This window comes from Diabrotica undecimpunctata, chromosome 4 (assembly GCF_040954645.1).
Source record: "Diabrotica undecimpunctata isolate CICGRU chromosome 4, icDiaUnde3, whole genome shotgun sequence".
NCBI classification, from domain to species: Eukaryota; Metazoa; Arthropoda; class Insecta; order Coleoptera; family Chrysomelidae; genus Diabrotica; species Diabrotica undecimpunctata.
The window spans coordinates 139,795,368-139,808,619 of record NC_092806.1 but is presented as its reverse complement, the minus strand read 5'-3'; the positions used below and the strand labels follow the sequence as shown (position 1 = coordinate 139,808,619).

Below are 13,252 nucleotides of genomic sequence, written 5' to 3'. Positions count from 1 at the left end.
GGTCTCTCATCTATTTTAATATATAAAAAAACTATTTTTATGTTTAAAATTTTAAAAAAATTACTGTAAATACAAAAACACTTAATTATTCTAAATAAATACGTGACATTATTTTGACAAAATTCTTTTAAATGCCAATTGATAAATTGTTGTTTGTGTTATTATTACATTTATCTAGTAGTAACAAATAGGAGAACATTTCATTTAGATGGCCAATATCTGTTTTATGATTCATTGTATTATTATTTTGGCAAATGTAGGCCATTTCAAGAAAAAGTCTTTTGGTGATGTTACTTTCCTGTTCTACTACTTTGATGTTATTATAATCTATCTGATGCCCATTTTTAAATACATGTTCACCCAATGCAGTTTTTTCAGGATGCAGTCTATTATCTGACTTGTGGGATGTAATGCGATCTTTAAGGCATCTTGATGTTTGACCATAGTATACTTGTTCACATGATCCGCACGGTATACAGTAAACAACATCTGTTAAAGACAAGAGTGCGGATTGGTCTTTAAGTTTAGAAAAAACTTTGTTAACTGTTAGTACCGTTTTATGTGCAATTTTGATATTATTAATTGATGAAAAAATTCTACTTAGTTTCTGTCCAATGTCTTTAATGTATGGAAGAGATACATATCTAATTGTAGTTTGTTGTGGTAAAGGATCTACAGGTCCAATTCTATCTTGTGATACAGACAGATTTTCTTCGTTTCTTAAATGACTAGTTAAATTTTGTGGAGTGTTAAATAAAATTTTCTTTAGTAGTATACTTGGGTATGAGTTTTCAATGAATAGGTTATAAAGGATTTTTAGATTTTTTGTATGGAAAGCGGTATCGCTGATTTTAAGGACACGATTTTTCATTTGTTTAACTAAATTCAGTTTCATCGAATATTTATGGTATGACCAATAATTTAAATATCTGCCTGAACTGAGAGGTTTTCTATACCAATCAACCAGTAAATGGGTACCTTTTCGTAATAATTTGGTATCTAAAAAAGGTACTGAACCTGTAGTATCTTCACATTCTAATGTGAATTGAATGTAGGGGTTGTAACTATTGAAATACCAAAGTATATCATTTATCCCTGTGCTTGGTAATGCTAATATTATGTCATCAACATATTTTTTTATAAAATGTAATTTATAAGGTAGGACAAGGATGATGGTGTTTAGTATGTGGTCCATTACATAACAGGAAAGTATTGGTGATATAGGGTTCCCCATAGGTGTACCAAAAGTTTGTTTGTAAAATTTGTTGTTAAATGAAAAATAATTGTTTTCGAACAGAAAAGTTAACAGTTTGAAAAATGTGTCCTTATCAATGTTACAATGTTGAGCAATAATCTCCCATTTATTACTAATGGTAATAAATTTTTTAGATACCAAATTATTACGAAAAGGTACCCATTTACTGGTTGATTGGTAGAAAACCTCTCAGTTCAGGCAGATATTTAAATTATTGGTCATACCATAAATATTCGATGAAACTGAATTTAGTTAAAGAAATGAAAAATCGTGTCCTTAAAATCAGCGATACCGCTTTCCATACAAAAAATCTAAAAATCCTTTATAACCTATTCATTGAAAACTCATACCCAAGTATACTACTAAAGAAAATTTTATTTAACACTCCACAAAATTTAACTAGTCATTTAAGAAACGAAGAAAATCTGTCTGTATCACAAGATAGAATTGGACCTGTAGATCCTTTACCACAACAAACTACAAATAGATATGTATCTCTTCCATACATTAAAGACATTGGACAGAAACTAAGTAGAATTTTTTCATCAATTAATAATATCAAAATTGCACATAAAACGGTACTAACAGTTAACAAAGTTTTTTCTAAACTTAAAGACCAATCCGCACTCTTGTCTTTAACAGATGTTGTTTACTGTATACCGTGCGGATCATGTGAACAAGTATACTATGGTCAAACATCAAGATGCCTTAAAGATCGCATTACATCCCACAAGTCAGATAATAGACTGCATCCTGAAAAAACTGCATTGGGTGAACATGTATTTAAAAATGGGCATCAGATAGATTATAATAACATCAAAGTAGTAGAACAGGAAAGTAACATCACCAAAAGACTTTTTCTTGAAATGGCCTACATTTGCCAAAATAATAATACAATGAATCATAAAACAGATATTGGCCATCTAAATGAAAGGTTCTCCTATTTGTTACTACTAGATAAATGTAATAATAACACAAACAACAATTTATCAATTGACATTTAAAAGAATTTTGTCAAAATAATGTCACGTATTTATTTAGAATAATTAAGTGTTTTTGTATTTACAGTAATTTTTTTAAAATTTTAAACATAAAAATAGTTTTTTTATATATTAAAATAGATGAGAGACCATGATAAATTTTATCAATATTATAATAGATCTTTATTGATACAACCTCGTTAAGTTTGTAAGTAGAAACAATTTTTAATTAATTATACCAACACCAACAATTTCTTAATCACATTTGTAGCTCCCTGATGAAGGACATAACCAATGTCCGAAAGCTTGGAATAAAAATTTAAAAGAGTACACATTTCATTTTTATTGCTGCAAACCCACTATTTAACGTTTACTTCCTTACGTTGTCAGCAAATACTTCTGGTTTATATATATATATATATATATATATATATATATATATATATATATATATATATATATATATATATATATATATATATATATATATATTTATATATATATATATATATATATATATATATATATATATATATATATATATATATATATTATATATAATCTCAGATGCAAAAAAAACGCAACGGAGAAAATGTAGGTCAAATTCAAAGTATTTAAATTTTTTTATTTTTAGCCCTATTTTGATGATTTTTTAGCACACTGTGTATAAATTTATAAATTTTAATTTGGTACAATCAGTTTTTTGATAAAATTTTATATTTGACTTATTGTACCGGGTTAATTAAAACGTGGTTTTATTATCCTAACTTTGAAACATCCTGTGGAATAATTCCGTTTCCTAATTTTTGTAAAACCTTATTTTTCGGTTGCAACCATGTCTCCTTAGCATTGTGTTTTTTGTTTAATGTTAAAATATGCCTTGGTTCATTTTTTACAGCCAAATGAATCTGCCACCCACAATTTAGGACTTTTTTAATTATGATTATTTGGAGTTATTTTGTAATACGACGAGGTGGCTTTGGTGACTGTTATCATTATGTCATATTGACACTTATATTTTGTTTACCTATGATTGATCATGATTCTTAGTCTCGAAGATTGCGTGAAAGTCGTTGCTCTGGTTGAAGATGGGCGAAATTATGAATATGTGGCTATAGTACTACACATTCATCTCTCTATCATCCAAAGGGTAGTGGAACGTTTTATACGAACTGGAACAAACAAGTGTAAAGCGGGAAGTGACAAGAAGCGCAGAACTACCGCTTTAGATGATCGCTTTAAACGAGTCAACACTTTGCGGGATCGTCATTTATCAGCGGTGCAAACAAGAAATCAGCTTCAAGAGGTTCGAGGCAATAATGTAAGTGTATTTACAGTTCGTCGAAGATTACATGTATTTGGTTTGTAAAGTTGCAGACCAGCAACTGGGCCCAAATTACTTCCACGGCAAGATTACAATTTTCCGGGGAACATTTACATTGGAATTTAGGACAATGGAGTAATGCTCTCTTTACGGATGAGTTGAGATACTGTTTTCAGTCATCAGATGGGAGAGTACGAGTATGGCGTCGAACTGGAGATTTGCGGAGTGCACTTTCAGTCCCCGCGTCAGCCATGAAGGGGGTTCGGTGATAGTATGGGCAGGAATATCCCGAGAGGTGGACATTGAATTGATATTTATTGAAGGTTCGTTGACTCCACACCCGTATATTGAGAAAATTTTAGCGAATCATGTAGAATCCTTTTCTCAATATATTGGCGATGATTTTCTATGAATGCAAATAATGCGCGACCCCACTTTGCAATGTATGTCTCGCAATATTTAGAGGAAGTTGGTATTAATAAATAAACTGGCCAGCGTGTTCGCCAGATCTTAACCCAATAGAGCACGTTTGGGACATGCTTGGTAGAAATATTAGAGGTCGCGAAGTCGCACCAGCCTCAGTTAACGAACTTCGCTTCGCTCTAGAAGAGGAATGGCAAAACATCCAGCAAGATAATATTCACAACCTCATAGACAGCCATGAACCGACGTGTAAAAACAGTTATAAAGGCTGGAGAAAGCAATACAAAATATTAAGTTATTTTTAGTAGTTTTTCTTTGTTCATGTCGTTGCTTTTAATTATTATTTAAATACAGTGCTTCTGGGATGTCGATATGACATTCCTTCGATATTAGTCACCAAAGCCCCCATCGTCGTATTATAAATTAATACAAACGATAATGGTAATAATAGGAAAAGTCGTAAATTGTGGGTGGCAAAGTCATTTCGCACAGAATACTTAGAAGACACGCTTGCAACCGAAAAACAAGGTTTTATGAAAATCCGCTAACGGAATTATTCCACAGGATGTTTTAAAGTTATAATGAGTCAAATACAAAATTTTATTAAAAACTCACTATACTAAATTAAAATTTATAAATTTTTACACAGTGTGCTAAAAAAATCATCAAAATAGGGCTAAAAATAAACTAAACTAAACTAAACTTTGAATTTGACCGAAATTTTCTCCGTTGCGTTTTTTTGCTACAAAGTATACCACTATTAATGATATATTTTCTAAAAAAAAAATGCATATTTAATGCACATTTTCCAAAATAAATGCATATTTAATGCGTATTTTTGGGTAAATTAGTGCATATTTAAGCGCATATTTTTCACATTTTTTTGCATGTCTGCCTGTTAATGATTAGTGTTATCCATAAAATCTGAAGACTACCACAGTGTTCGTAATCTGAAGACGTAATCCATATTTTTTTAAGTTGTCCCCACTGAACAATCTTCTTACGATGCCGTTCCGGATGTTGGCATGTTAGGGGGATTCTAAATGCACACTATATTATAATATTGTATTTATTTTACGGTTACATGGTGTTCCACAATTTAGACAAAAAATAATCATTAACCTATAATCCAAAGAAAAATATTTTTCTTGGGTGTTTAATTTATGTAACTACCAATATTATTAGGAAAAAACCCATTAAAACCATTCAACATTCCAAGAATGTTATAAACCGTTTTGGATAAAACCAGAATGAATAGTGCACCATTCACTATTTGGTAATCGTTTGGAATTCCACCGATATTACGAGAGATATAAATACAGGTAAAAGTAGAGGTGGGAATCCATTTATTTTAAAAATGCATTATTTTGTAACGGAAAAGTTGACATGCAATATAAATTATTATGAATTGGAAAAATGCGAACAAAATCAAGAGTACCTGTAAATTAAGCTGTTTGTTTGCGGAATGATTTTAACAATATTTTTTGACGAGAATTGCCGAGATTAACTATTAACATGCCGACTTCCAAACCGGAAGATATTTCAAACTAATAACATGATTGGAAACTAAACTAATAGTAAGAGTGTTCTTCGTTAGAATAAACAATTGCCTTTGTAATTCATTTTAACGAAACTTCATTACCATAAACAATGTTTCAAAGAACAAATTTGGACCAAAATATTCTGATACAAAACATGAACTAAAGTGCAATATACCACATGTATATTCGCGATACACTGGTCATCGATTAGTTTCGAAATTATTAACATCCTCCGCATAATGAGTCTTGTCTGGAATTTGCGCACACAAACAGCTGATTCCGTGAGATTGATTTTAATGTAAAATTGATAAATTTGGAAAGAATAACCAACTTTTTTTTACTAATGGGAGAATACTTTTTTATCACATAGAAAATAAAATTGACGAAAATTTTTAAAACGGGATCAAACTGTTTTTTACTCTCATAATGCTCATAAATACTTTATTAGACAGTTATAATTAGACTTCGGCAAATATGCATATTGCATATTTTGCATATTGTGCATATTTTATGCAAATATTTCATATTTTGGCATATTTGTATAAAAGTTTGCATACAGTGCATAAAAGTTCAGATTTTTATACTGTATTTGAAAATTTTTAAACATACCAATTTATTTCAATTCTTATAAAATTCGTATAAAATTTTGTAGTCATTTTAATCAAGAAATGATCTAAGTACGTAATCTCTACAGGTACAAAACATTTACAATTTCAAAGAAGATCAATTTAAGTAGCCCTCAACATTCTTAGAAAGTCTCGGTCACTGAGGCATTCAGTTATTGGATAATCGCTAAGGGTTCGCTCATTTGCATTTTATGATCTAATCCCCAAATCTATCTACAATTTATTGTATCTTAACAGCAGGTAAACGGCTAATAGCTTTGTTCCTAATTTAGGGATTTTCCAAAATCTCCCAGTTTATTGAATTAGGTACCTAAACATTTCTAATTTGATGCTCAGATTTGTAAATCATTTTTGTTTTGATATTCAAAGCGTAAACACTCGTTGTGCGTAACAAAAAGGAAGATTGTGATTTTATAATGCCTAAAACAACCAGTGCTTCAACTTGGATTAAACCTTATAAAGAGCTGTCTATGGATATGGGAAAAATCTACTGTTCAGTCTGTGGCAAAATTGTAAGTATCTAATATTTTCTATTAAATATCTAATATTTCATACATACAGGGTGTTTCCAAATGACACTTACAACGTTTGACTGTAGATACTTCTCGAAAAATTGAACAAAACGATATAGTTAATGAGGGGTCAAACTTATTTAGTTTTCGAGATACAGGGTGTTAAAATTAAAAAAAATTAAATTCTTTTAGTTAATAACAACAATAACTTTAAAACCAATAAACGTATTTACTTGAAATTTAGTACTCGTAGGTTGTTTTTAAATGAAAAATAGCTTCCTTTAGTGAGAAAAAATTGTCCATGGTACAATACAATGGTGTGTATTTAGAAAAATTTTTCACCTTTACTTTTTTTATGAAGTCAGCTATTCTAAAACACAATTATTTTTATTGTAATTGAATTAACAAAAAAAAACTTTTGTTGAATTTTAAAATAAGTTATATGATGTACTAATGGTTAGTAACAAAAACTAATTTGTGGATTAATACTGCATTTAAAACACTTAGCGAGTGTTTTTTTTTTTCAAACCAGTTATTTGATTAACCAAAAACACCTTGTATATTTTTATATTTTAAAGGTTGGTTAAAATAAAGGTTTTTATTTTTATTTATAGATAGCATGTGAGAAGAAATTTCAGATAGACCAACATGTGAGAACTGCTTCACACATTGCAAAAAAAGGAAAAATAGGAGGAAAACATCAAACTTCAATGGCTAAATGTTTCGAATCTACTTCAAAAAAATTAGATGAGCAAGAAACTTTTAATGAAGGCTTGTGTCGCGCATTAGTGTCTGCAAACATACCGCTTTCAAAATTAGCAAATGTAAATTTTAGTTCGTTTCTAAAAAAATATTGCAAACTTAATGTTCCAAGTGATCGGTCTCTAAGAAGAAATAATGTGAACGGGCTATACTCGTCGGTGTTAATTAATATTAAGGAAGAAATTGCAGATAATTATTTTTACATATCTGTAGACGAAACCACTGATTCCTCAGGAAAGTATATTGCTCATTTATTGATTGGTGTTCTTAAAGAAGATACCTTACCAAAATCTCATCTTATTTCATGCCAGCAACTTGAGAAAACAAATGCTTTAACAATTTCGCGTTTTATACAAGAAACATTAGCAACTGTTTTTCTTCCGACAACTATTCCTTCTAATAAATTACTGCTTATTTTATCAGATGCTACTCCTTATATGGTGAAAGCAGGACAAAATTTAAAAATATTTTTCCCAGATTTAATACATGTTACTTGTGTAGCGCATGGATTAAACAGAGTTGCAGAGGAAATACGAAAAAAGTTTCCTCTTGTAAATACCATGATATCCAGTGTCAAAAAAGTATTTCTTAAATCTCCTATAAGAATTCAACTTTATAAAGAAATGCTACCTAACATTCCTCTTCCACCACAACCTATTTTAACGCGATGGGGAACATGGTTAGAAGCAGCTAATTTTTATGCAGATCATTTTGTTAAAATAAAGAACATAATTGATACGTTAACAGATGAAAGTTCCCAATCTCTTTTGGATTCTAAACAAACTTTTCAGAGTAACTTGCTTCAACAAGAACTTTCATTTATAAAATCAAATTTTAGTTTTGTTCAAAAAACAATTACTCAGTTAGAATCACCAAAACTGTCATTGTTCGAAAGTACAGCATTAATAAAAGAATTTGCGTCATGTTGTCGGAACGTTAGAGGTAATATTGGAAAAGATATTTTAAAAAAATTTGAAGCTACTATGGAAAAAAATAAAGGTTACCATATTCTTTCTGAAGTAGTCAGTGTTCTAGCTGGAAATATTTCAGAAACAATTAATTTAGAACCAAATGTTTTGGTTAGTTTGAAAAATGCTCCCGTTACATCAGTTGATGTTGAACGAAGTTTTTCCATATATAAATATATGTACTCAGACAGAAGCCACAAGTTTTTGTTAGAAAATTTTGAACACCACTTGGTCATTTATTGTTACCATAATTCTAAATAAGTTTATTCATACTTAAAAATAATGTAGTTACTTAAAATAAATGTAAATCTTAATGAATAGTAGGAAATATTTAGTTATGTACACTTTTTTTTAAATAAAATTGTTACTATTTTACGATTTTTTTATTTATTTGTATGCATATTTTGTAAAATATTTGCATATTTTCGGGTAAACACGTGCATATTTATGCGCATATTTTCTACATTTTTATTTGCATATTTGCCGAAGTCTAGTTATAATAAATATAACTCAAATTTGCAGCTTATAAAAGAAATATGGACACAGAAATCCCTCCCCAATTATTGGAATAGTTTGCACCATATATAAAAATGAGATATCTTTGAATGCTCTAACCACAGAGGAATTACGCTTATAAATGCAGCGTATAAAATATTTTCCACAATACTCTGTCACCGTATGACACCATAGGTAAAAAGAGTAGTAGAAAAATACCAGGCTGGTTTCAGAGGTGGTAACCTGAAACAAATTTTGGAAAAAACACTGGAAAATAACATTGATGCTCATCACATATTTATAGACTACAAAGCAGCCTACGACTCTGTGAATAGAAGAGAAATGTTCAAAGCAATGAAAGAGCTAGGTATACCAAATCAGTTGGTAAATTTAACAAAACTAACTCTTGAAAAAATTGAATGTATAGTACGAATTCAAGGGGAACTGTCTGAATCTGGCTCTGGAAAAAATAATACGTATGTCACAAATCACAACCACTGGTTCAATATATAATAAATCAGTGCAAATCCTGGCCTATGCTGATAATATCAATATTGTTGGGAAAACGCTATACGAGAGGCATATGTAGCATTAAAAGATTTAGCTACAAAAATGGGTTTAAAAATAAACGCCGACAAAACGAAGTATATGAAAATAAGCACGCAAAAACAAATCCTACGATAACTTGTTATAAAAAACGACGTCATCGAAGCAGTAAACGAATTTGTATACATGGGAGCGCTCCTTAACACTGAAAATAATACTACCGCAGAGATCAACCGCGGATTTTGCACGGCCAACAGATGATATTTTGGGCTCAATATCTTCCTTAAATCCACAATTATATTGAGAGGGAGGGAAGGAAGTGGTAAAATGTTAGATGCTATTGGGGTGGTTGGAAATGAGGGAAAACAGTAGCAAAAAAGAGAAGAAAGAAAATTTAAAGACAATTATTAGAAAGATAATTTGGATTAATGGAATAGTTCGATTTAGGGTAGTTTGGCGGTTGATACAATTGGTGACAGTCCTCATGTCTCTAGAAAACTCATACAAATCCAACCATAAAATGTTCCTATCTTGGATGTTGTGAATTTGACACCGTCAGGGATGTTGAGATGGTGCTTGTTAACTTTAAGGTGATGAGAAAAGGCTGATATATTATCTCTTTTAGAGTGTTTGCAGATCTAGTTGAGAGTGACCTATAAGTCCTGCCAATGTAGGAGGCATCGCAATCAGTATAAGTCAGTCTGTAAACTCCACTATGGTTCATATAGTGTATTGTATGTTTAGTATTTGTCAAGTGGTTAAGATAATTTCCAACTTTAAAAGATATGTGTGTATTTTCTGAAGAATTAATTATAATACGATTAATCTTTTTAGATAAGGTGGGGTTGTGATATGATAATGACCTGTAAATTATGGTAGAAGAAGAAGCTTCACGAAATGCAGAATTTTGAAGCAATCTGGATTCTTTTTGACGGATAAGTTTATTTCTTAGGAGGAATCATATCAAATCAAAGGATCATAACCATTGTTGGCAGCTATTTGTTTTATGATGTTGAGTTCTTTATTAGAAGAGTCGGTTGACATAGGTATGAAATATAGTCCGTGGATGAAACTTCTAAAAGCAGCTAATTTGTGTGATAGAAGCTGGTTGGAAGAAGAATGAATGACATGATCGGTTTGGCTGGGTTTACGAAAGATACCAAAGACGAATTGATTATTGAAAACATTAATGGTTATAAATCCGGTACATTAAATGACACAGTGATTACAATAGGGTAAATTTCCAGGAATATATAATTTGAGGAACAAACTAAGAGACTCATTCTTATTTATTTTTGATAGATTTAATATTTAAATCAGATCTACATCCCTTCTGGACAGTCCAAATCGATTTCAAACACATGCTACTAAATGTCCGAAACTACTAATCTATCGCTAAAATGATATTTATTAACCAAATAATGCTGGACATACATTGTAAAAAATAGTTAAGAATTCACTTCCGCTAATAAATGTGTTATCGCTGTAATAAGTAATTTATTGATTCTTTAAAATTACCAATAATTTTCTTGGTAATTACGTTATACAGAACATATTTCAATTTAATACTAATATAATATAAATAATAGTTTTATATTTTTTAATTTATAACATCCTATTAGATATAATTAGATAACTATAAATATTTCCTTGTTAGAAATATCTAGAAAATAAGTTCCAAAATAACTAACACTAGAATCGTAAGTTCCCATCTCTTTCTTACCTGATATTTTTTAATGCTATCTAACTGATCTTGAGTAGGCTCTGCGCACACTGGCGTTGTGACGGTCGGGGTGGTATTATTACCAGGGGTGATGCTATTGTTATTGGTAATTCTGGCGGGTAACTGTGGAGCAGGTGCCCTGTTGACTAGACGACCGTCCTTTTCGATCTTTAGGTGATCTCGGGGCGGAGGTACGGGTTTCGTCGTTGCGGCGGTATTATCGGATAATGAGGTTTGACACACGGTGGAATCGTTTAGCCCACTCTGTAACAATTTAAACAACTTTTAAAAACAAGTAACAAATATATAGTACGAGTATTATATTCAAAATATTTTCCACCGACGTTAGAAACAATACTACTACCACCACCTTGTAAATTAAAACGTTAACTTAAACTTGTAAAAACCGTTGACAAATACAGTGCCTTCATTATCCAAACGGCTTTTTAGAAAATTATAATAAAGTAATAAAAATAATCCTCCCTTATAAATCTTCTAGTGTTGAAAATTTGTAAGTATCAGGACTGACTTAAATCCTTATTAAATAATTCTTCAAGGTTCTAATAAACTACCTAAAATTTGTAATCTTCACTACCTTGTTATTAGGGTTAATTTTGGGGTTTTTAGAGAATTTTAAAGATTAATCTGTAAGTTTACCAGTTGTATATTGTAAAATACAATGTATGTCGTTCATGAGAAACAACCAGCTAAAATTTAAAAGGGAAATTCCCAGTGGTTGGGAGTATACCATAGTTTAAAAAAACTAAGAATGAAGTAAAAACTTCTTTTTGTATAATCGTAAAAATCATCCAAAATAGTTTTACAAATCTTCAGAACGTTTTCGATCAGATTATCTTCAGTGAAAAACCTATAAGTATAACCACTTAAAAATGAAAACAAAAGTGGTAAAATTTTGACTGTTTGAAATAGTATTTGATCCTTAGATGACCCTTGAATTATATAATTTGAGTAACTAACATTGTAATTAATAAGACACTAGGTCGATAATAATGGATTACATTTTTTAAGGAAACGTACAATTTCCCAGCTCAAAAAAGGGAACCTAAGCCCTGAGAGGTAACAACCAACTGTTGACAGAAGGAAGTGAAAATTGTTTTGAAATGATAAGAGATAGGTATTTTTTCAAGTATTATATAGGTATCTTTTCAAATCAGGTATCTTTTAATATCACTTCAAGATAAGTGATAGGTATTTTTTAAAAATAATCAAATGGTATATCCAATAAGGGTGTTATTTAGAAATAAATTTATATTTATAAAATTATTTTTATTTGTTGAAGAAAAAAAAAGAAAAAGGAAGAAAAATTATATTATGAATAATTAGAAAATTAGATACATGTTAACTTTTAAATATACTGTTGATAATATGTGGGTTTTGTAGACAATTTTTATAATCTATGCAAAAGGGAAGACATATTAATCCTTATAGGAGATTTCAACGCCCAAATAGGCAAAGAAAATTGCTTCAGAGAGGTTGCAGGTGCAAACTCAATACATGACACAAAAAACAACAATGTATGAAAGACTATGTATTTTAGCAGCGGCATTAAACATGGACATAAGTAGTACGAGATATAAACACAAAGACATACACAAAATAACATGGATGAGACCGGGATGTCTGGAGGGAAATCAAATAGACCATGTACTGATTACAAAAAAGACACAAACAATCGATGAATAATCTCACAGAGGAGCCAATATCGGACCAAATATTAGTGATTACAAAATGTAAAATAAAAATAACGAATAATGAAAGACTAAAAGCATAGAGAAACTGTGACGTAGATATATTGAAAGCGAAAGAAGTAAGAAGAAGATTTGTACAAGAAATAAATACAGAGATGCAGTTTAAAGAACAACAAAGGGAGGAACAGTGAAAAAAATCAAACTGGGGATAAACAATGCAGCAGAGAAAGTGGTTGACAAAACGCAAAATAAAAGAAGAAATAAAATTAATGGGAATGTCCCAGTAAAAAAAAGAATAAATAATTGGTTTGAAGTTGAGTGCAAATTAGCAGCCAAAGAAAATAATAAAACAAAATTGAAATGCTTAAGCATAAGCAAAGAAGAGGAA

General features: G+C 30.3%; 1 protein-coding gene across 3 annotated transcripts in view; it reads right to left on the bottom strand.

The window, feature by feature from the left end:
- sdt (MAGUK p55 family member stardust) overlaps nt 1–13,252 on the bottom strand; it is a 419,055-nt gene that overhangs the window by 63,876 nt on the left and 341,927 nt on the right. For all 3 annotated transcript variants that reach the window (XM_072530396.1, XM_072530397.1, XM_072530398.1), the window contains one exon: nt 11,156–11,419. In XM_072530396.1, the coding sequence (XP_072386497.1) occupies nt 11,156–11,419 (264 nt within the window). The remainder of the gene's footprint in view (nt 1–11,155; nt 11,420–13,252) is intronic.